The sequence below is a fragment of the Colius striatus genome, chromosome 8 (genome assembly GCF_028858725.1).
Source record: "Colius striatus isolate bColStr4 chromosome 8, bColStr4.1.hap1, whole genome shotgun sequence".
Lineage (NCBI taxonomy): Eukaryota > Metazoa > Chordata > Aves > Coliiformes > Coliidae > Colius > Colius striatus.
The window spans coordinates 29,353,841-29,379,253 of NC_084766.1; the positions used below are offsets into that span (position 1 = coordinate 29,353,841).

The following is a 25,413-nucleotide window of genomic DNA, read 5'->3' on the forward strand; positions in this document are numbered from 1 at the left end:
TGACCCACATAACAGTTAACCTGAGCTGGCCCAAGTCTGTGCTGTGCTGCACATACTCCTTGGCTGCAGGATCAGCTCAGCTAGTTAATTTTAACAGATGAGGCTACAAGCAGCTCCCACTTGGCAACAGCCATTACACCACCTGCATGGTCCTGACTTTATCTGACAGTGCACCAAGAACTTCTCATGAGAACATCCTTCTGCTTGACAGAAGAAATGATGAATAAGTCATTAAGTTCCATTTAAACATAAGAATAAACATAAGAAAAAACTATTTCACTGTTGAGGTGAGGGAGCCCTGGCACAGGCTGTCCAGGGAGGGTGTGGAGGCTCCTTCCTTGGAGGTCTTCAAGACCTGCCTGGATGCCTTCCCGTGCGACCTGATCTAGGTGGACCTGCTTCTGCAGTGGGCTTGGACTAGATGATCTCCAACTCCTACCATTCTATGATTCTAGGAATAGAGTTGTTTTCTTGTAAGAAGATCCTGTACTAGCTCAAATGACCAAAATGACCACAGTCTAAAGGGATGTTAGATTACCTATGCTAGTCTGTCTTGCTAGACATAATAAACAGCATTTTAATTGATACTTGGCTGAAAGCCTTTCTTACTGGGATCTTCAGACACCAGCATCTACTGATGCAGAACACCCTCTACGTCAAGGTATCTCCTGCAATATCCAGTGGCTTTTTAAAAATCTGTTATCCCCAAATTTTGTGTTGCTGGTGAAATACTACTTAGATCCCAGCTTCTTCAGACACCAGAAATACAATTTAAGCAGAGATCAAACTACACTGCTTTCCCACAAAGTATTGTTCACTCAGTACTGTTACTGCCCATTAGCCAGCTCAGTGAACTTCATAGAGAAGAGCTGTCCACTCACAACACTTCCACCTACTCAACTTTCCTTAGTCATCCACTCACTTTGAGAGTCCTAGACGAAAGACTATCCTTCCTTACTCTAATTAGGTTATGGGAGTTTCTCAAAGATTTCATTATGCTCCCTCTCTGAGCATGTAATAGGAACCAAAGAAGTTCCACATGATGGCTCATTATTAAGCTTGGACATAAGACACATTGCGTAACAGATCACCCGAAAATCCTCCAAATAAGAAGGGGTTGTTACCTGAAGATGGGGATGTTGAGGTTGTTCCCTGCAGCAATGTAAGGTGCTTTGATGTTATGGCAGAAAAGAATGAATGTGAGGAGCAGGTAGTCAATGTGGGATTTGTGAACAGGCAAGAAGATAAGAGGCAAATTCATCTATGGTGGGGAGAGAAGGGAAAAAGAGTAAGAAATGTGGATTGTTTCTCCTTTGTTTACTTCTGTTTTCATTCAGCTGTGATGAGATTGTTTCAGTCAACTGCACTTCTTAATTTTCATAGACTTTAGCTTTTTTGCTATATGCATTACAGTAACAATTATCATTATTCCCAGTTTCCTCAGTATTTTGACAATGATCACCAAAGCACTGCTATGTCTTCCTTTTAGATATTAGCAAGGATTTATGAATAGTGGAGTTCTCAAACACTATAATCAAAAGATATCAGAAAGTATTAGGAATAATTTTTGTTTGTTTCTATAAAAATATATTTGTTTCTATAAACCATCTTTCTAAGTTAAACCCTCCAAAAGAATCAATTCCTTTGAGTTTTGAGAAAATGGTAGAATGTAGGAGTTCTTTTGATCAATTTCAGTAAATACTGAAGGACTGGGAAGAGATTGCTAGTAAGAAATAGGAAAAATTTATTTCCTAAAAGATTTTTGTTCCAAATTAAGATAAGAGTGAAAAATCCTAAATAGACCTACTGATTAGTACTGGCTGCCTCAGTGCAAAAAAAGAGAAATCATGCTGGTTATCTGAGATAATCATTCAGCCTAATAGTTAAAATTTGATCCTGAAACAAAGGTAAAATTAGAGTTCACATAATATTGTAGGTTACACAACTCAAAAAGTATTATATCTAATTAAAATCACTATTTCACAGATAAGAGTTCTATCTACAATCTGATATCATACACACTTAGCAGAACTCTCCAAGAAAGTGCTGTAAATACTAATAGAAAATGTCAGACATCTACCTCTGTTGCTGCTTTGACCATTTCTATTTGACCTCTGTGAATCTGAATATTCCAGAAGAAGCTGTTAAAGAGCTTCAGTAACACCCAGCCAGTCAACCTGAAGGAAGAACAAACATAACTCAAAAAGTTTCGTTACTTTCTACCTGGTTTAATTGCTTCTATGTAACTAAAAGCAAAGCCATAAAATCTGATGACTTCACATTCAAACAAAATGATTATAAAATCCAACTGCTTAACAAGTTTTTGCCTATCAGCTAAGCCACAGTTAGTAACCATATTGCAGTCTCTTGCAGTTCTGACATAAAACTTGTGTCGGCTTCAGTGAAGGCTGTCAAAAGAGCAGAGACCATTTTACATATGGGGTGAGCTAATGGAGGTCCTGTGATCAATTATAATAACTAAGCTAGTTAGGTGACAGCATTTATCTAGTCTTGTGGGAGAATCTAACACAGTTACAAAAAATACAGGGTTTGCATCACAAAAGTTGGTGAAAGGGACTAGAATCATGACAGTGACAAATTCATTGTGAGTAGTAAAAGCAGAGCCCACAGCAGAAGATTTTTTCTCTCTCTGAGACACAAGTTATGATATTCCATGGACTACTGGAATAAAGCTCTTTCACACTGTATACTGTTGCAGCTAGCTGCTCTTGCCTGTATCAGCCTGAAACAACATAGGATACTAATATTGGTCTGAGCATTAGCACCACACCTAGTTTCAGGAGAAACAAATGAAAAACAGAGTCAGTGTTTAATCTTGTAATAAGATTTATCCCTTGCAAAGGCAGAGGGTTTCTGCTGCATCTGAAAATGAAGAATAACTACTACCATTTCATTAGTTAACATTAGAAAAGAGATGTTTATGAATAATGTATTGGTTTTTTTCAGAGTAATTATTCATGATTTCTGCATAATGTGTTACAAGCCCTGCTGGTATAATAAAGAGCTTGGCTGTCCTTCTACTCATTGACAATACTGAAGAGCCCTTTTTCTTACCTGATTAAAGCAGGTGACACATTTGCTACCATTTCCTGAAGAATTTTCCTAGCTTTTTTCTTCACTTTGTTAACAGCTTTAGGATCCATCTGAGTAAAACTACCCGGAGCACTTGGTTCAGAAGCTTCATCTAAAATGGCCTTCTGGACTCTTTAATATCAAAAAGTAAAACTTGTAAGACAGTCTCACAGCAGAAGAGTTCAAGTCACAGACAAAACTGATGGGAATCAGCAGTTACTACAGGAGTAACTTGCAAGCAAAACAGAACAGACAAACACACACTTAAGTACTGTGTACTCCAAACACACTAAATTGAATTCAGTAGTTTTCTAAGCTCTGGTTAAATAGGTGGATGATGGATGGATGAAAGCACTTGAAGTTGGCCATATAAAACAGTACATACATAGATCACAGGCACTGATATTAGGCAATTGTCTATTTATAGAAATGGATAATAAAGTTTAAAAAGCAGAAAGAACAGCTGAAATCTCCACTTTGTTAATATTTTGTGCCATAGTCATTTCACTTGCCTCATTAGACAGATATATGCAGCTGCTATTATTTTGCATTTCTACCATATCTTCTCCCTCAAGTCCCAGTTTTACAAAGTGCAACTAAATTTTGTAAGGCCTATTTTTCCCATTTAAAACATGTTTAAGTGGTTTAACCCACCATAACTGTGGCACAACACCGTCTGTTTTACTTTTGAAAAGCAACACTATCATCTTCAGATGGGACTTGAGCATTAAAAATTCAGGAGAGTTAGGAATGTTAATGTAGGCAGTGTGTGCCCTCTGACAAAAGGGGACTCAAGGAGTGGGCATGTGGTTGAATTTCTTTGTGTTCAGAGAAAAGTCATACCATAAGTGCTAACCAAGGGCTCAACACACCATTTAAAATGCAATGTATCAAACAGAAAACAAGCTCCACAAAGCAAGGGCAGGGAGGTGGAATTCATTCTATAGCCTCTTTCCAGTTTTGCCCCATGCTCTCGCTGTACGCTCCAGGCACTTTGAAATTATTTCTGAAACACTGACAATTTCTAACAACTGCAGTATGACTTTGGTGGTAATGATTTACATGAATTAGACAAACAGACATTTTAAGAGTTCCCGTGTAACAATTTCTTTTTCTGTGTACTGTCTGCTGCCCACTCACTATGCATCATTCATTTGGGGAGTTGTAATTCTTCATCTCTCCTCTTTTACTACTCAAACAGAAATTGCAAGCTGCAGTCCTGAAAGGCTGTGCTGAAGATACTGTCTTCTAACCCTTTTAATAGCCTGATTTTCAAAACCTGTCACTTTCCAAATTGTTAAATCACATTATAACACATCAGTCATTCAAAAAAAAACCCAGTTCATTTTGCAATATCTTACCTGCTGCTATTCAGCACATTTTCTGTCAGATTCTTGGCAAACATACCCTTATGAACATCCCTCTCTTGCACAAAAAGGAAGTAACAAAAGCGTCTTGCAAGCCACCCTCTGTACCTACAAAAATATAAAAGGTATTTCAGTGCCACCCTCAAAATATTTCACTGGCCCTCAAAAACTTAAAATACCTAAAAATACAATTAAGGGGCAAAACTACGTAGAGTTTTATGAAGGGTTGCCTAAGAATTTCTGTATCTTCTACTAAATTGCCAATATGTTGCTGTTATGGATGAAACAACTGATGCATAACACAAAATATTTGAGACAACTTGAGGTCTGCATTACTTCAATTCAGAGTGATGCTGGCCTTAAAACGTCCATAGAATGTACAAGAAAGTACCTAAAAACCAGCATAACCATTTTGTCTCCTGCAACCACCCTCCCAGATTGGTGAGGACAAAAGAAGACAGTAGTGCTCATTTCCAACTCAATGCCTTTCCAGCCAGGAATGTAAATGACCAGCTAAGAGGTCTGTCAACTTCTTCAAGAAACATTGAGTCCTCTTGGGAAAGTTGCTTATTGTTGTACACACAGGGTAAACCCTCACAGACACTTAGGAAATCTTTGCATTAGCCTCCAACAGAAAAACTCCTTTTTTTGTCATCTTTTCTTCCTTTGTAGTGTTTTTAAACACCCAGCCTTATATGCCTCCTGCTACCATCTCCTTGCAAAGTTTTAAAAGTAGAACTACTAAATAATCAGTAGACCTCTCCATGCATGCAAGCATTTAAGTAAGGCAACTTAGCTTATGCAGCCAGTCTCTACTCTCTGCATCAGATAAGCAGCAATCACCTGAGAAAATGTAATTTTGAACAGTTTTCCTGATAACACTAAAAAATGCATGTGACATGGGAAAGGCCAAAATCTAGTCCAGTAATGAATACTCCTTACTATTTTCTTGCCTTGCCAGGCCAGGACTGGACAAGCCATCACTCACGTAGGTCACTTCACAAACCAATTAATTCAGAAACCCTCCAACAGCAGAGTTGAAGTGATGGGGTAAAATTAAGAACTGGAAGAAGAAATTAAATTCTGGCCATTCCTAAGACCAGTGTACTCAATACTATGAAAAAACCTTGTCCTGAGAACTGCTGGTGCAACACACTCCTGATGCTCCAGTGAGTGTCCCAGACCGAACCATGGGTGACAATGCTCATGCTGGTTTCCATGCTGGAGTGCTGCCAAGGTCTCACTCCTTGCGTCACCTGAGTTACTGATCTGGGCTGTTAAACCTCCCTACTACATTTCAATAAATGTATAGATGTGTTAAAACCAGCTAGGAAAGATGAGAAGGAACTTCTACACTGCAAAAGGCCACAGCACCTGAGCGCACAGGCCGCTCGTGCTGTAATTAAGGTGAGTGCACACGCACAGGCCATCCTACAGTCTGACACTAACAGTTATACAAATATTCAACCCATCTCAAAGGACAAAGAATTTTGCCATTCATGCTGTCAGGGAAGTCGAATGGTGCCTCTGTTTTAATTGCTTTTCCATCTTCCCCTCCTCATCGGAGTCTGAGAGCCTTATTGATTTTTCACAAAAGCCAAGTTAAGGATATGCTTCTTTCTGACAAGGACTTTGATAACTGTGAACATATCACAATAGCATATAACTATTGCAGGGATCTCTCAAGGCATGAAAGCTTTTACATTCATTTTACAGCTTAGATATATCTACACAAAGTATTACTAGAAAAGTCTGTTTTCTAATTGGGTACAAGATCAAAATCACACAGAATAGATCCAGTCAAGATGTGTTATAAAACTGACATATCCACACCTCAGAAAAAGGCTAAGGTTATGTCTCAATACAGGCACAAAATGCCAGCGGTTAAACATAATCCCTCTTGCTTTCTAAGCCTAAGAAACTGTGACTATGTAACCTCACAGGGACCTCAGAACTTCATTAAAATTGTCACTTTTCAGACTATAATGACATTTTGAGCTAAAGGCATTTTATTTCAGAACAATTCATTAACCCATATTTTGTTGCCCTTACATTTCTAATTTAAGTAACTCTGATCATTCAAAACCATTCAAGCATTAAACTTTTGAAACAATTTTTCTAAGTTAAAATTAAACACTATTTGTTATTTTTCTGTATTCTAACCTACAAGCTCAACTCTTTAAAATGCATAATTAATTCAAATTGAAGAAAGAACAGCCTCTATCATTAGCTTCCTCCCTTTGAGCACAGCACAATGCTGCCTTTTTTTCCACTCAAGACACTTTGGCTCATTTCTCTCAGGCTGCTGGCCTCTCTTTGTTTGCTCTGACTCTGGACAAACACTGCAGGACCTGCTTATGCTAATGATTATGGTAAAAACCTTAGCAGGTATTATTAACTTTCTAAAGAACAGAATAAAGATGTATTGTATGCTTCCAATATCTTCATCCCAGAACACGAGATATATTTCCAATAACCCAAAGATAGATCATCATTTTTAGGTCACATACAACATCCTTTGGGACTTGCACTCCACCACTGAGATGGTCTCACACGACATGTTCATGTTTAGTTGTCATTACTGATAATGGTCAACCCCTACATTGTGAGCCAGATGTACTCAGTCAATGAAAATGCAGCCTGCAGTCATTCTCAAGCATGGGAATAAAACAGCTACTCTCAGCATTATGCTATGGATGCTGCCACTTTTAGTAAAGGAGAAAGGATTTAAACATGCTTTGTTGCTTGTGAAACAGGTTTGACTCTTTCACTCTTTGTCTATAGCCCCAAAGGACTTTTCCCAGCTCCCAGATACAAGTTCATTACTGTCTCTAAGTCAGCACTAACTCCTGCCTTTTAGGACAGCCATACATATTTACTCAATCCAGACTATCCAAGAGACTTCCCTGCCATAAGATCAGAACAAATAAATCTTAAAAGACAAAGAAAGACTTGCTACTTTACCTTGTATGTGTTTCATTGATATATATGACATTGCGTAGACCCAAAGAAGGAATACTAGAATTGAAGAAGTTATCCTGTAAAACCAAGAAAGAAGAAAAAAGATTGGTGGACTATTTCTTTACATAAGAATAGTTCTGTCTTTACATTCACCAGAACATTTCATATAATGCAGTGTTTTTCACCTGCAGTTGCTTATAAAGTATACACAAACTGTTCTGAAATGCAAACAAAGTTCATAAAGTTACTATGCCCAACTCCAATAGTTTCAAAGTATTCTCTAGGCTTTACTGCAGGCAGAAACAGTTGCACTGGTTGTATTTGTCAAGTCAGAATATTTTATCATATTCTGATGTAACATAAACCAGGACTTATCATAATAAATAACTCATCTTTGAGATAGAACTTTATGAAGCCACATTCAGCATTACTATAACCATGAGCCTTTTGATGCTCAGTCTGTGATACCCAGTTTAACGGGAGCCCAATAGTCAGGACATCCATCCATGGTTAGGTGGCAAATCTCCCCATCCCTGCTCTGCCTAAACAACAATCCAGTCTTCTGCATGCCTGGTTACAGACCTTCCATGCCACACTATTAACTGTTCTAGGGCCAGTCTGGGAGCAGTTCCATTTTGGATAAAAAAATGTTCCTTGCCAGGAAAACCTAAACTTTATTCTTCCACGTTCCAAGTAAGTACCTTGACCAAGAGGCTCGTTCCTTTCTGCCCAAATAATATTTAATTATAAAACTAGTGTCATAGCAACAATGAATTACAGCTAAAACCACTGGGACTGTGGGTGTCAAGGAAGACAAAAACAGGATGGTAAAGGACAAGGATGGTTACTAGCAACAGGGCAGCTAAAGACCAGCCTAACTACCAATTTTTTTTGCAATGAGAGCCAGGAAGAGTCTTATTTGTTTGTATTGGTTCAGTACATGTGATTAAAATATATGAGTGTCCTTTGCTATTTGCAAGACAGGTAGAAATTACTGCAGCAGGAGCACAGTCTGTTTCCCCACGGTAAAGCGTAACTGCGTGGTACATACAATCAATGAATTGTTGTTCTAGGCTCTTAAGAGGAAACTTAAAGGTAACAGTAATTGCTTTGAGTGTTCACTGCTATTTTTTTTTTTTTATCTTAAAGCTGAGGAAATGTTCTGGCAAAGAGAAATGGAATTACTTGTTCTCAGTCTCCAAAAAAATCAGCAGCAAAGTTAAGTACCACTGAACGCCCAGGTCCACCCGAGTGCCTTAACCATTAGGTTATAACCTCACTCTGTGAAATCCATCCTCCAGCTGTAATGTCACACTTTAGCTTTTCGTTAGTTAACCCTTCTCTGACCCTGTGTCAGGCAGAGGATGTGGTTCCATGAGATCAAGTGAGCTGATCCAGCTGACCAGCATTTCCCTGCTGCCATGAGGCAGAAACCCAGCTCCCACCACCACGTTCTGCCCTTCCCCACTGAACACTATCCCTCACCTCTTAACTTACACCACCTCCAGCATTCATCACACCCCTTAACGAGCCAACTTCATTCAGGCAAGACAGAAAACTAAGACAGCGAGATGAGACTAAATGAATAAATAAAGCAGTTAGTTTTCTGCTTGGTTAGTGAAGCTGATCAGCTCTCAGGAGACCAGGAAAGAAAATGAGAGAGAGAAGCAAGGCTTTCCTGCTCCAGCACTGGCAAGTAGCTACTTTGGCCCACCACTTAAGGAAATGTCTCACTTGTCTATACCTTTTCCTTAAAGGAATAAACAAAACAGGCAGCCAAATAAAAGTGAAATATCTTGTGTTTAATGACACGATCTGGTTTGTTATGCTGCAAGGCTGGTATTTTCTTCTTGTGGCTGAAGGCAATAAAGGACTTAATCAGGTCATGCCCTTTCCCAAGTCAGATCTCAGGATAAGTAATTAGTTCCTTATTAAATGGACAAAACACAGAATAGTATTTTTATTTCTAAAGTATGATTCCCACCTAGAGAAGAACAGACTAATAACTAAAAGTATAAAGCCCTAAGTGGGAGATTCCTACACACCTTCTTACAAGTCAAAACACTTAAGCGACTTTAGAAGTAGTGTCAATTTATCTACCTGCTTGTCTTGTTATCCATGTCATAATTAGCCTTCACAGCACATTTGGATTTCTATCCCACACTTGTATGCCATTGCTGCAATATTCTATTCTGGCATAGGAACAGAGTGAAGTAACAACTTTTCCATGGTCAAAGGAGTAAGTAAATGTTCACTTCACTCCAGCCAATAATCATGGAGCTCAGTGCAGGTGCAAGTGAGTGCAATTTAAAGCCTGGGCTGTACACATAGTCAAATTACATGATAAACTCGTTGCAGACTCTATTATGCCATATATCAGCATTTTGCATACTCAGCTTACGGCAAGTTTGATGATTTCAGTTCAATAAAGCTCACATTTTAAATCAGCTTGTGTAACCTCTCTAGAGGCACCACCTTGACACTGTTCCCAGCAGACAAATATCCCCACTATTTAACTGGCCCTCCTTGTTTCCAGGCTGAGCAGAGAAATCAGGAATCAGCCAGGTGCAGAATATCAAGCACAGGATTGCTCTCTTCAAGTTTGCAGGGAAGCATACTGCTTTCCTTCAAAACTGTACTTCTTCTATGGGTAGAATTAAGTGTCCTAAAAGTAAGCCTTAACACTTTCATAGGTGCACTGAACTCTCATTCTTAATCTAGCAATGCAGACTTTTTTTTTCCCCATATGATTTCCTAGCACTAGTTCTGAAGAATCAGAATGTTTTGTGCAAGCAGTAAGTCCATGCTGAAAACATGGAGACAAAGCATCACAAAAGGTCTCTGACACCCATTAATTTCACGACACATCTAACCACAAACAAAGGTGAAAAACTACATCCCTTTATGAAGTGGGAACATTGTGACCTTAATTCTGAAAGTAAGAAAACTACTGCAACTTCATTATGCTGCAACTTTGCATTATTGTCAAACACAATCCAGCCTGTAATCTCCTTACCCGGCTCTGGGGAGTGCAGACATAGCAACACCGGCCCACAAACGGCCTTTTTTTGCTCAGTAGAGTCTCCTTCCATTTCAAAGTGGCAGATCGGAAGAGAGTGGGCCTAGAGTTACACTCTCCCTGCAGGAAAAAAGACCACTGTGTAAATAACTAGAAATATATGTTTTACTGAGTATGTGAAAACTCTGAGTAAGAGGAGTTTCCAAACACATACACAAAAAATTACCCCCCTCCCTCAATTTAACACAATTTTTTCCAAGGCTTTTCTAAAATAAATATTATCTCCAGATGATGTGATTTTTAGAAACACAAGCAAAATCACAGTGTTGTACTTGTGTATCATAAGCACTGCAGCATTTGCTGACACACACTTTAAAATAAATAATAACTCCAGTAAGAAACAGCAATAAAACTGACAGCTGAGAAAAGTGAAAGAAATGAACAGTACATTAGATTCTTAATAATCAAAGTGTGCTTGTATTATGAGCATCTTAAGCTTTAACTGGACATCACCCTGTAAAATTGCAAGAAGACTGTGTGCAAAATATTAACTCTACTGACTCTGTAGGCTCTTTTTCCACAATTTCCTGCAAAATGATATAAAAAAAGGAACCAATGGACCTTCTCCAATGTCTTTCTGAAGATTACAGAACCAAAAAACCCTAAGTAACTGCATTCACAGAACACATGCTCTCTGTTTGGACACAATGAAAAGAGACTTAATTTTACAAAGACATAGATTGTTACCATTAAAGTTTACTGAATTATTGCTTGCTGAGAATGAGCATTGGATTGCCATTTTCTGAACCACACATTCTAAGTTTTTAATAAAAAGGAAGTTACAGAAACAAAACCAAAATGTATTTTTAAATAGAACATTTAAATGGAAGTGAAGCAGGGTAGAACCAATACCATAAGCTAGCATAAGGGTCGGAAAACACAAATACATACTCATACATCACATACTCAGCTACAAAGCCAGCCCAGTGAGAAACAACCAGAAAGTCAAAAGCAACACTGAAGATGTATAAAATGTGCATATATCACAGTTGGCAAGCAGTATGAATTGGCATTATTCCAAGGCTAAGCCTTCCGAAACAATCAAGCACCAAAATGCTAAGCCTGGCCCAATGCCTTCCTCATCACCTTATGTAATGCTAACTCCGAAACAAACCAACTTTGTAACGGTACCATCTTCCTTCTGCTTGCCTCCAAGCCCTGACTGAACTCACCACCACTTTCTTACAAAAAGCTCCTTCCTCTCTCCTTTGTGTCACCTGCCTTTATCCCACTCTCTTATAGATCTCTTGGTTACGCAGCTTGCTGTTTGATGTAACTTAGACCTAGATAGAAAACCCAGCTGCCAGAACATCTGTCCCTACCCTCAACTCTGACCTCATGTCCAACTCTTCAGTATCAAGTTCAAACTCCTCCTCTCCAGAGCCCCTGACCTATGCTTCTAAACCAACCACTATCATCCATGTGGCATTTTTTACTCCACCCAGCCCTCTCTGCTCATGCCTCTTTGTCTCCTCAAAATCCCAAGTGTCACTCAACAGAGGACACAGACTTTTAATAGGCCCCTTATTTATATCCACCATTTTTTTTCTGCCTCCTGTATTGCACAAAAAGCTCCAGCTACAATAGCTACCTGACCATGCATGTTCAGCTACATGCTGCTTCTCACTTGTGCATTTCAAACTATGTCCTTCAGAACAGCAATAAGCCATTTGACTTTCTGTTTGACCTCAAGACCACTCCAGAATGGGGTTCTGCACATTTATCACTATGTAAAATGATCAGTAACATCACACCAGACTATAAGATGATCAGGCCACCAAGACGATCAGTGGACTGGAGCATCTTCCTTATGAGGAAAGGCTGTGGGAACTGGGGCTGTTTAGTCTGGAGAAGAGGAGACTGAGGGGTGATCTCATTAACATTTACAACCATATAAATGGTGGACGCCAGGAAGCTGGGACATCCCTTTTTTCTATTGCATCTAGCAACAAGACAAGGGGTAATGGGATGAAGCTGGAACACAAAAAGTCCCATTTAAACATATGAAAAAACTATTTTACTGTTGAGGTGAGGGAGCCCTGGCACAGGCTGCCCAGAGGGGTTGTGGAGTCTCCTTCTGTGGACATCTTCAAAACCCGCCTTGAGACCTTCCCGTGTGATCTGATCTAGGTGGACCTGCTTCTGCAGGGGGGTTGCACTAGATAGGCTCTAAAGGTCCCTTCCAATCCCTACCATTCTATGATTCTATGATAAGACTGACAATAGGCTTTGAGAGGGTTTTTCTTTTTAAGAAACATGAGTCTTTGGCACACTACTGAACTGATGGTTCCTTCAACTGTACCAGGCATGAGAGAGGTGAAGCCTTATCTTCAAAGTAATAAAAAAAAAGTCCACCCTTGACTTGGAGAAAAAATAAGATAAATATGGCCAGTAACACTCACAATTTTTACTTACCCATTCTTCACTGGAATGCTTACATCTACTGATACTGCACTCTGCTGAGGTGGACAAATAGGAAACATCTATTGTTCCAAGGGACAAAGCAGTTTCATCCATGACTGAAGATCAGAAGCTGCAAATAGTAACATACACACACATGTAGATACACACACGTACACAGAAATACACATACAAATGCTTAATTTCAGTGATAGGTATCTAGAAAAAAAATAGCAAACTAACTGATATTTCTGCACCCTTCAGGTAAAATTAGGTTCTGAAGAAGTTTCACTGCAGTCAGAAATCAGCACGACTTTACCATGATTAAAAAAACACCACAGCACATTTAATTTCCACAAACACAGAACACCAATCAGCTACCATTATGTTTTTTTCTCCCTGCACTTCTTCCCACTACAGGTCCACACAGTCCCTCCCATGCTTTTCCACTGTGCTGCACTGTGTAGTCTAAACCATTCAGCCACAAGGATACACATTTCAGCCACTTTCAAAAGTTTGTTATTCTCTTGCACTCCATGACCTCACTCTTTCATCATTTGCTTCTCAAGGACACCTATTATCTACAAAAAGATTCATTAATGTTCTCTCCCAGTTCTAGCTCACAGTATGTTTCATGTATCTGATCTAGCTGTAGTCAAACAGGTTTACAAACTCCTAGGAGGAAGGAATGCTCTGCACAAAAGCACACACCTAAGTCTGAATCTGCTGCTGACATCAGTGATATTCCACGCTTGCAGGATTAAAAAGCAGTAGAGAAGTTAAAACTTATTCTTTTAAAATGGAAGTTTTATTGTTCATATCATAAACATAATAAATAATTCTCTCTTGTCTAAAGGAAAAAAGAGAGAAGGCCAAGCACATCAAAGCAACTTAGCGTTGTATGGTGTATCTGTAAAAGACTACAAATTAAACTGCTTTGTCTCAGAGAGCCACTGAAATAGGGATCCCAGCTTCTTCATCTAGAGAAACTGCAAAGTGGCAATACAACGTCTTCCATCTGTCACTGCAAAGAAACTTATACAACAGCCAAGCTTCAAGCCCCCAGGAATGAGACTGCTCCCACTCTGCTTGCTAACATCTGCAGGAGCAAGGCCTAAAACTTCAGTTCAACATTTTGTCTTTCTTCATCACCCTCCCCAAGCAGACACAGATCTCTCAGGCAACGCTCCAGGTACAGAGCTCCCAATACAAGCCGGAGTTTGAGCTAGTACATACTTATCTTTACACAGCCTAAGTATAGAAGTTACTATTTTTTTCTTTGCTAGCTCTTAAGCTTTTTGTCTCTTTTTTTTTTTTAAAAAAAAAAAAAAAAAGCTGTGCTCAGGAAAATTAACACTCAGATCACCCTCTAAATACAACAAAAGTAGCTCAAACGGTGGAAGCAAAACGCGTCCTTGCGTTCAAGGTGACCTTGGCTGCACCGGCATACACAAAAGACCAGCTTTAAAAACCAAGTCACTAAAAGCCTGCTTGAGCAACAGCAACTTCACACGTACCTGTGCCCAGATCAGCCCTCCCGAGTGCCCGCTGCGGCGCTTAGGCTGCTGGCCGGCTGCGGCACGCCGCCGCCATCCCCCGGGCTGCGGACCGGGCTCCCGCCTCCCGCGCTCACCAGATCTGCTATAAATAAAAACACGGCGGCTGAGCACGCGTGGCGGGTGTGGAGCGGACCCTGGGCCGCACCGCTGCCCACTGCCAAGGGGCCGGCCCCGGGCAACGCCGGGGGCGGGCGCCGACCGCGGGCCAGCCGCCGCTCACCGCTGCCCGGCGCCCCCCGCACCCCCAACGGCTGCCCGCTCGGCTCCTGGGGCGGCCGCGGGGACCGGCATTGCGGCCGGCCCCGCTCCGCGGCGCGCAGTCACACGCGCCCTCCGCGCGGCCCCGGCTCCCCGCGCCGCCGCCGGCAGCGGCCCGGCCCGCCCCGCCTGCCGCGGGCAGCCCCCCGCCCGGCCCCGCACCCGCGCCGGGCTCCACCGCACGGCGGGCTCCGCAGCAGCCGCTGGCCCCCTGCCCGCTCGCCGGGCCGCGCGGCAGCGCCGGGCCTGACGCGACTTCCTGAGCGCCCGTCGCCATGGTGCGGGCCCGCCGCCCGCCGAGCCACGCCGGTGCCCTCCCTCCCGCTTCGCGGCGCGGCCTTTACACCCCTTCGCACCCGCCGCGGGACCCGTCCCCACGCCGGGAACCGCGTTGTCCCGAGCGGCTCCGGCCGCCGCAGCGCTGAAGTGCAGCCGTGCGCGGCCTCTGCCCCTGTGCCGCGTGTCTCCGCCTGCAGCCGCCGCGGCTGCAGGGGCATCGCCAAAGAGCTGTTCGCACCGTCAAACCGCCGCCCCCTCCCCCCCACTCAGACACAGAAGTGACTAACGGTTAGTTTGCTCTCAAGTCAGGGCTGCTGGAATGAAAAAAACTGTGGGAAAGTTAGAGGAAATCGCGTTGCTGTGAGTTTAGAGCGACTCTGAGCTGCAACTGAGCTGCTGCTGACAACAATTGCAGAAAATTCGGGACGGGTATCGATCTGCCTACCCGTCCTTGCAGCAGTTTGCCTTTTACTGAGTGCAAAAGTAAATGTTGGTTGAGATTGCTGCATATAAACAAACATGGGCTGAGAGTATTTTTTGGCTTTGGCAGTCTTGGGCTATTTAAAGAGTCTGTGGCTTGAATTACACACCTAGGGAAAGACAAGTGCTTACATTCCTTCTTTGAACCTAAAAGCCTTCACAGGTACTCAAAACAGCGCAATGCAGGAATAAAGTGACAAAATACAAGACATGATTTTACACTGATGGGAATATCCAGTTTACAAATTGAAGTTACCCGAGGAGATATTCTCCTTGTAGAGATCTCGATTCTAGATGCCATTTAGAATTTATTACACACAAGAATTGTTAAGTAAGAATTACAAATGCTTCTCGCACACAAAATGTGTGAGATGGGATGGACAAAACGCAAACTGTTGTGTCCTACTTGCCACAGCTGAGTGCCTCCCAGGAAATACCATTGGGGTATCAGAGATGAGACTTTTATGAAGAGCGTTCTGCAGTTTATGGGTCAGAGAAGATTTTGGACCTGACTTTTCTTCCATTTAGTGAGAGAAAATATTTTGATGCAAGATGGACTTTGGAGTAGAAGGCATCTGCTTTAGAAATTGGTAAACTACAATAAGCTGTAATCTACTTGAATGTACAACTCATATAAAAGTTTGTGATTCTGCATAATATACAGTTCAGCACCACTTTCTAGGGCTCTGTATTTTGTATAGGGAAAGGACAATGTAAGTTGCATTTTTTACCAAACATACACACACACATACACACACACTGGAGTTTTCTCCCAGTTTTCTCATCATGTGGGCCAAGAAATTCAGATTTGATTAGTGGTTCTATGTGTCATTTCTGGTGAAGAAGAGTTGGTTGAAATTGTGCCAGAAACTAACTTTCAGGTTTTAGTCTTGAAAAGCAACATAGCCAGAATCTCTGGCCAGTTGTGAAATACAAGCCCAGAACTGTCCAGCTTTATAACAAAGCTTTTGACTGTATATCAACTTAGTTTTGTACTGATTTATTGAAGGTCAGCTGGGAAAGAGGAGACAGATTCTGCTTTAATCTGCATCTACTGCAGCTAAGTGGATTTGAAACTGCTTCCCTAATCAGAGCCTAGCCCAAGAGGTCATCTAAATGGAAAGAAAATACATAAGGGTTTCACCAACAGAGCCACAGTGCTACTGTCAGATTTGTGTGATCTCAGTTTTTACATCCTCATCTCAGCTTCTTTTTCATAATGAGCATCTCATTGACTTGGTGGAGTTGTGGAGGCCAGAGGAGACATCTGTGGCTCAGGAGGTCAGCAGGGTCACATCCCACAGTCAGGATTGTGTGGAGTTTGTCCTAGGTACAGCAGAAACATCAGAAGGGGAAGCTCTGAAATCCACTCAGAAAATCCAGTGTCACATCATGTATTTTTGTAACTCTCTTTGCAGAAAGAGATCATTGCTTCCAGGGTGGGTCTGTCTGTGTAAGACTGTGTACAACAGGGGAAGCCACAGCTGTGACTAAAGTGGCAGAATTCTCTCAGAAATCACATTAGAGGGGGGAATTCCACAACTGGATGAGATGAAAACCGAATATAACAGAGATGACAATGAACAGATACATCTAAAGTCTAAGAAAATGCTCAAAACCTACGGCAGTTAACATTCTTACTAGTGGTGTTTGATAATTGCATTGCTCCACTGCATTTGTATTGTTACTTAGGAACTTCTTAGTAGGTACTCTACATTATAAAGGACCACCAATATTGCTTACACACATCTTTAACTTCTCCAGGTATGGAGTCACTTTGATTTGTTTTTCCCCTTCCACACATAAAAGATAGGGGATCAAAGAGCACACTCAGTGTCAGCATGCTGTAATGTAACTCAGAGCAAACTGTCAGCCACTGAGTGTAAAAGCAAGCTTGACTGTTTTGCTTCCTTCTACAAAAGATCAACTTCAGTACATTCAGAATCTCATATGGGTCTTTTGACATGTTTTTTCCTTGCACACTTTTACACTGGTATATTCTTCAGGTTGCAAAATAGTTATTTCTGTGGTAGAAGTAATATAGAAATCAGAATAAAAGGCTCAGTGCCCTTATCTTCATTTTACACAATGTCTAGAGTCTGGTTTTAGTAGCACCTGTGAGAAAATATCCCCTAGACTGTTTTGAAAAGCGTAATAAGTAGATACAGTGTTTTACTCAAAGTAGCAAATCTGTGTAATCAAAACAAACAAACAAACAAAAGTTGTTTCTGGTAGGATTGTCTGGCAGTTTTCCTGGTTTTCTAACTAGTAAATTCTTGGCTTATTGTAAAATGAATTCAGAGGTAATTTTGTCGCACATCTAAAAGATGCAGAATTAGTCCAATGGCACTTGCAGCTCAGCAAGGTCTTTATACAGGATACACTAGTATAAATCCTCAGGCTTAGTAGTAAAATCTCACTCAGTGTTGAGAGCTTGGTGGAGATGTTGTGTTGCCATGGAGTCAAGCAAATGGGGAAAATCTTGGAATGCTCTAAAGGAACAGACTTTCAGAGCTTCTTGTCCTCCAAAAAGCTCAAATACTGCTTCCAGAAAAGAGAGACTGTACCCTGCTTCCATTGAAGTCAATGGGAAGCTTGCCACTGATCTCAGTAGGAGTGGGAGCATGCCTAAGTTTTGCAATTCATCTTTTTAAATTTCTTAAACCGAGGTGTTTACGGTGCCAATGAGTCCGGGGAGGTAATTTGCATATGATGGCAAATCAGCAGAACCCTGGCTTTGTGTGAATAAGCTGCTGACCACGTTGTGCATACCAGCCTGCAGATGAGAAAGAGCTGGCAGGGCTCTCTTTAAAAAAATTATTAGTCCTCCCTATGTTTAAATTCCTCATGAAGCTTCCAACGGAGTTCAACAAAGTACCTGTTTGCTAGATAATGCTGTGAGGAGGGGGAGGGAGGAGGGACAAGGGGGACTTCTTTTTACATCGCTTCTACCCAGGGTCTGTGCTCCCAGCTCGTTTCCAGCGATTCCCATGATGTCACTTTTAGTAATGGAGACACGTTTACAAAAGAACACACAGCATCCTCTTTAAAAAGAAACTTTCAACCCATGGAGTGCTACAAAAGTTAGGAAACTAAAAACTGTGTGAGGAGAGAGTAAAGATCCAGACAAAGGTTCTTTTTTTGCAGTGACCGAACTTGACCTCACATGACTATGAACAATAATGAATATGCAATTTGTCAGTTGCAGAACTCAATGTCAGCAGTATTGCCTTTGGTGTACAATATATTATGAGCATCTGAGAGTGGCAAGCAGCCATGAAACAGATTGATAAGATTGTACATAGAAATGGTTTGGGTGTATTTTATATCTCCTTTCAAGACAAATTAATTTCTTCTATTTCATCTCCCTTATCTTAAGAACAGATACAAAATTCATTAAGAGTAAAGTGACTCTATCCTATGTCATACAGCACATCGTGTTCCTGTAATTTCTTCTCATTCAAATATCGTATTTATGACATTTTGAAAAGATAAAGGCATTTCAGCCCAAGCTGCTCCAAGCTTTTCCCTTGAACTTGTTACTTACATTAGCACAAAAAAGGCTTTTGTTCCAACAGAAAGCACCACTGCGTTAAAACCAGTGTAACTTAACTGTTACACTTGCAAACTTAGCACCATTTACCTATCAGGCAGTTATCCACATACTTGTATTAGGTACAAATAAGAAAAGCTTAACTATCCAAAGGAATTTGCCAGAATTTTTAATTTAGGAACATGGACTAATAGAATTTGGAACACAATTCTCCCACACTCAGACCATAAGCAATTATCTGCCATAACAATACAAGCTTCCCCATGCCTGCTGTGAACAAGGGGTATGTATTGTATGGGAGGTTATTGCAGCTCTCTGCTTTTGTTTGTTGAGGGTATTTGCAAAGCTGATGTTTTATCTAAGAGTCGATTTTCCCTGAAAAATAACACAGATAAAACAACTAATTCACTATATGTAAGCTCTAAATAGTGTTGGATAACTCAAAAATAGTATCTATCTGTAAATAGTTAAAAAAAATCAGTATGTGGGGGGGAGTCAGTTGCATAAAGGATAAATCCAGTTTTGTATTACAGATATTTCAAGTTTCACTAAGGGCTTAAATTTACATCAGGCTCAATGGACTTTGACTTGTTGCCAACTGCCCTGCAGAAGACAGACAGAAGATGTGTTTCTTCTCATCTGGTTCCCTCTCCAGGACTGCAGAGCTGCTTTCTATCCCTTCAAAGAAACAAGCAAAGAATAGAAATAGAGCAAGCTGAGAGCTGAGGGCAGTATGGACCATTTGAAAAAACAGCATATCACCAAACCAAAAAAATCACAAAATTGTGATCTTCTCAAATTTGTTATGACTCATCCTTGAGGGCCTGCAAATTGTTCTAGAGTAACACAACTCCTAATTACAATGAGATGCTAGGCAAGTCTTTCATTAGTATCTCAAGTGGAGGCAGCTTTCCCTGCTCAGGTTTGCTTGACTGAGTAGCTGTTGGCTTTAGAAGAACTCGTCATATCTTAGAAGTTAAAGCTCCGTCGGTATTGGAAGTTGGGATCACAGATAGCTCTTTCAGCACAAGAGTCTTTGCAACAGATTATATGAATCAGGTGTTACATCACAGATACCCTACCTCCCCCCTCACTTGGGGATATTTGGGAGCTTGAGTAAGGCACTGCTGTGTGAGCCACTTCAAGAGTCTTGGTGCCTTTGACACGGAAGGCATAAGATCTATTTGTTGGGAAATTTTCATGGAATTTTGGGGGTACCTTTTGCAAACACCTTGGGAGGGTAAGGAGAGTGTTGGGGTACCTGTTCTGACCTGATGCAATGATCCTGGTGCAGACTGCTGTATATCCCAAGGAAAGCTTTACAACCCCACTATTTTCCTACCTCCTCTTTGACTGTATCTTCTGCAGATGAACAGAGAGCCATCTCCAAAGGGCAACACACCACGCCCCAATTGACTCAGGCAAACAAAACGTATTTGCTGATTTAGCAGACAAGAAAAAGCAAACAGGAATTAAAACTTCCCATAGATGTCTAGATATCTTTTCAGTTTTTTTTTTTAGTAAGTCAGTCTCAATAAAAAATATAAGGTCTCGAGGCTTGAGTTGATCATAGATATACATGGAAACTGAAATTTTATCCATGAATATGACCAACGTAAAGCAAACTGTAAGTTATAAGTTATGTTTCAGCACTACAAAATTAACTGAGAACCCTGACAAAAATAATTTTTATCTTTAGCCCTCTCTTTGCACTCATCTGGCTACACCAGTTTTTTACATTCCAATTCTGACATTTAAATCCCGTTGAGCAATTTTCCCACAGTGTGTTTCCCAAACAAAAGCTTTTTTTTTTTCCCCTCCCACTCCCACTTATGTGTCTCCTGGATCTGGGAACTGCAGAAAAATATCCCTATTTAAATCCTAAGACCCAGCCAACGATTGTATTGCAGTGCTGGATTTCACAAACTAGCAGTGATCATTTGAGCAAAACGATACGAATTGACCTGGCAAAACCAACCTTTCAGTTACTAAATAACAGATACTGAACTCACACCATAAAATCCTACTTTTTTTGTTTAACTCTTTGAAGCACAACTGAATACTTTCCCAAGCACCTTATACCTTTGTGAGAGCCGAAATATTTTATGTTTATACCCTCAACTATTAAATTGCTTAATTATTCTAGGATATTCATCTGGAATGGCAGAGGACTTGAAAAGGGTGTCATCTTAGAGATGGTGGTTTTGCAGCTCTAGCCTTTCCCCTTTATAAAACAACAGCACATGTTACTAGCTTGGTATTTCACACATGAACAGCCATTGCTTCAGGAAAATTAGATGGGTCACAGCATGACAAGCTGGTTTCATAAAGCTGTTTGTGGGCTTGGGACTGAGTCACTCCACAGCTCTTTCAGATTTAGGATAATGCAGGATCATACATGCCTTGCTTATTCTTACTGCACTTTCCCTTTTCATTCTCTGAATGAGAGGGATAAAGTAATAGTCATTTCTGGAGGGCTCTCGTTTGGTTTAGCTTTACCTGTAGTGAGAGGTTAGACTGCACATCCCCTGCAGCAAAGTGCTCTAAGCTGTAGGACAGAGGTTTTTGAGCCAGGGCTTTTGAGGAAAAGAAATGATTGATGCCTTTCACAAGGACCTAATCAGCCTATAAGAGAAGGTTATATCAGATTTTTCCTTTAAAATGCATGTTTTTCAGAGCCACAAAGTTAAATTAATCAGGCTCCATCCATCAGCATGAGTTACTAAAAGTGTCACAGTGGTTCAAGTAAAATAAAACTGGTGTAACAGGTGACAGAATTCAGGTTGGAAGGCAAAATGAGGAGCCTTTGAAGCAACAGTGTCTTACTTCTGAGGAGCTGGAAAAAAACCCCAGTAAATTGTAGATACAACTTCTGCATTGTGTGATTGAACTTTTAAATTTTCAGTGTTATGGATTGACTGCATCAGTGTGATTTTATGAAACATAAGAAGTAATGGTCAGGCCAGTGCACTTTCAATGTGCACTCAGAAGTCTGCTTTAGCAGGTAGAATGTATTGGGCATGCATCTGCCTTGGGGTCGTCCCTTCAAAAAGTTTTATTCTGCTTTTGTATCTGTGCTACTGCAGTGTCTCTGAGATTGAATAGAGCTCCACCATGCAAGCAGAGTGGTGTTTTCCAACCAGTTTCTTTCATAAAAGAACTTTCTCTTAATTTTTACCTGTGAAATTTCTCAGATGTGTTTTCATGGATACTTAGTATTTAGTATTTCTTTTATGACACAAGTTTAGAATGTGCTAATTAATGAATAAAAACCCTCCATCACTTAGGAATCACTGGGCAGACTGGAAACTGGAGAAGGCTCCTATGCAGTTAAGAAGTAATTTCTGGAACAGCCTTCCAAGAGGATTATGGGGCAAATAGCCGTCTCAAGTCCAACCTACACCATGGGAACATCCAGACAGTTTTGGCCCTTCCCTGTTCAGTTTCAGCCCTTCCAGGAGATCGTTAGTACATAAGGGCCAGGAGGTGCTATCAGTAACTCTTGTATGATGAAACATGGAGCAAAATTTCATCGTTTGTTTACACTAGGAACAGTTGTTGCTAAAAATGTCTTAGTTACTATATTTTAACTAATATTTCAAGCACTAGCATAGATATGTTATCTGTTCCTGATCAGCCTTCAAAGTGAGAGCCAATATATTTTGAAACATGATTTCTTTTCTAATCTAGGTTTTGTTAAATCTCATAAAACCTGGGTCAGGCAAATCTGGAGATTAAGTCATCCATATCTCCCTGCTTGCAAAATTTGGAAGCAGAACAATGCACGATTAAAGAGTACAAATGCCATTTTGCAACTTTGCGGTCAGTACCATAATCCACTTTCTCTGCTACTCTATTGATTCCTCTGGTGAATCTACAGAAGATGTTTCCTGACCAGAGATATGCCACATCTCATATTTGTGTGGTCAGTTGATCTTCAGAGTTGAAAAAGGTGCTATAAAAAGCCAGGTGTGCATTTTCAGAGGGCCACGCCAGAAAATACATGCTGATAGAGCACTGCAGTGAAGAAATACCTTAAAACTTGTGAGGTTTGCTATGTGAATTCAAATTAGTCACTCATAAAGGTGTTGAATTAATGTCAGAGAAGGAAAGGAAGTATTATTAAAGCTAAAATTTCAAATTGCAACTCTGACTGTAGTCCTCCTGAATTGGATTGAAAGAAGTTGTTTCATTTTTGCTAAACTAAGACTCCTCTCTCCATTCTCTTCAATTTCTTTTATTCCAGAATAAACTCTGTCCTTAGTGCAATGTCCAAGGCATCTTTAGACTCTCTTTCCTCAGTATGGATCCTGACTCAACCTAATTAAAATTAAATACAAGAAAAAGGGCTAACACAGTAAATGCAGTATAGAACCAAAAAAACCCTAACAAACCCACCCTTGTGAATGTTGACTGTGTCTTCTTCTAATGTCTTCTCTATCTACATGTTACAGTGTTTTAGCTGATACAGCCTGAGATCCTTGGGGTAAAATCATGTCATGGTAAAAGTCAATGGCAAAACTCCCACTCAGACCAGGAAAGCTGCATCACACTGGTATATGGTATGAGTATCACAAAACTTATATACTGCATTACAGGACAACCCCAGCTACCTAAATTCTGAGTCCTATGTGAACTTATGCTGTACACTTCTGTATAAATCAAGCATATGACTTATATAGGAAGGATTTTAATTAATGCAAAATTAATTGAACCGAGAGTAACCTTTGAAACCCTGCTTACATTATCAGTTGTGATTGGTGCAGGGTACCTCATGGAGCTGCAATCCATGCATTCTTACGTAACAGGCATCAAGTAGCAGTTACACAACTTAACGCAAACACCATCGACAGGTGAAAATCCGTGGCACAGAGAGGATCTTGAGTAATCATCAAAGCAGTGCCAGAAAGGAAATTTTACCAGCAGAAATGTGGCTTTTTTAATGTTAAATGCATTTCAGGGGATGCTCTGTGTTTCAGTTGCTGGTATCCTTAATATAGAGTCTGCCACAAAGTAGGGTTTTTATTGTAAACCTTTTATCCTTCGAAACCTGTTAATACAAACTTCGACCAACACTGCCACAAAATGTGTGTGCAATTCAACTCGTATCTTTACTGACTGCAATAATAAACTTTTGGTCTAAAACAAACAGGTCATTAGCAAACACTAACATTAGCACTGTGGTTACTTGGGCCTCTCTCCTCTTGTCATTCCATTTTTCACTCGCTGTTCACATGCTTAGAGTTTGATGTCTGAGTATGTTTTCATGTTGCCAAAGCCCTTCAGCTTTCTCAAATTTAATATGGGTGAAGAACATACTCTATTGCTCTGTGCACAAAGTTTATGATAACTGTTAATTCAGCCAATGCTTTTATCTCAGGTGTTAAATTAGGTGACCATCTAAATTCAGGCAGCCAAGCCCTTACATACATATATTCTAAATTCAAGAAATTATATCCAATTATCTTTGTACTACTCTCAGAATATTTTTAAAGTTGATGTAATTTCTTGATAAATACATTGAATTTTGTACAAAAGGAGCACTCCAAGACCCATTTTAGATACTTTGCATTGCAGAAGTTGCTATACAAACTATTTTGTGGGACATGTTCTGGTCACTGTTGCATCACTAGAAATTGGGACGGCTCCAAACTTCTAGTGCTATAAAAACCCACAATTATCTTCCTCACCCATCATGAAAAGACTCACATGCATGGAAAGACATAACTGTGTAGTCAGAAAGATTTGTAGTATATCACAATTGAACTACGTTACATCTTTAGAAAACGATCAGGTATTTTAAACACTGTCAGGCCTGGAACATGTGTGGAGCTTTTATTTTAACCTGTGTCATTGCCTGCTTCCTTGACTGAGGTGTTCACAATGGTTTAAGAGGTAACGTGTTTGAATCAAATATATTCAAACAACCACAAAATAGTAGTACTGGATGACAGGAGCACAGAGAATTGGGCTGTATTCACGGAGATGGTGAAAAAGAGGAAGTTAAGGTTTTACCTTTTTTCCAGTTTGATAAGAATTCACACATCCAACTTTACTTCTAACCCACTAGTCTAAGGAGGCATTTTATTTTCCATGTTGAGCCTCCTGTTTTTAGGCTTCTAAACACAATCACTTGGAAATATTTAAATGCATTTATTCAGTCACTGAAAAGCTTACCCAACAAAGCCCAAAGACTAGGATCAAGAATCACCTGAAAACCTGACCACTCCTGATTCACCTTTCCATTGTTTTTCCCACCTCTGTCAACAGAAAGAAAATACACCATTCTATAAGGGTTTTTTGGTTAAAACTCACTAGTGATAAAATATAATCCTCATCTGGGAGGCATGCAGTGAAGTAGATGAGGGAAATGATCCACCTGAA

General features: G+C 40.4%; 1 protein-coding gene across 9 annotated transcripts in view; it reads right to left on the reverse strand.

Moving 5' to 3' along the window:
- The window catches only part of GPAM (glycerol-3-phosphate acyltransferase, mitochondrial), a 60,975-nt gene that overhangs the window by 17,947 nt on the left and 17,615 nt on the right, over nucleotides 1-25,413 (reverse strand). For 2 of the 9 annotated variants that reach the window (XM_062001586.1, XM_062001577.1), the window contains exons 1-9: nucleotides 15,074-15,158; nucleotides 14,418-14,541; nucleotides 12,916-13,033; nucleotides 10,438-10,560; nucleotides 7,425-7,498; nucleotides 4,455-4,568; nucleotides 3,076-3,225; nucleotides 2,081-2,177; nucleotides 1,125-1,261 (exon numbers count right to left, since the gene is read on the reverse strand). In XM_062001586.1, the coding sequence (XP_061857570.1) occupies nucleotides 1,125-1,261; nucleotides 2,081-2,177; nucleotides 3,076-3,225; nucleotides 4,455-4,568; nucleotides 7,425-7,498; nucleotides 10,438-10,560; nucleotides 12,916-13,017 (797 nt within the window). In that variant the 5' untranslated portion in view covers nucleotides 13,018-13,033; nucleotides 14,418-14,541; nucleotides 15,074-15,158. Of the gene's footprint in view, nucleotides 1-1,124; nucleotides 1,262-2,080; nucleotides 2,178-3,075; nucleotides 3,226-4,454; nucleotides 4,569-7,424; nucleotides 7,499-10,437; nucleotides 10,561-12,915; nucleotides 13,034-13,143; nucleotides 13,170-13,281; nucleotides 13,304-14,417; nucleotides 14,542-14,879; nucleotides 14,950-15,073; nucleotides 15,159-15,283; nucleotides 15,359-25,413 lie in introns of those variants that run through there. The other 7 variants (XM_062001580.1, XM_062001581.1, XM_062001578.1 and 4 more) reach the window with 7 other exon arrangements.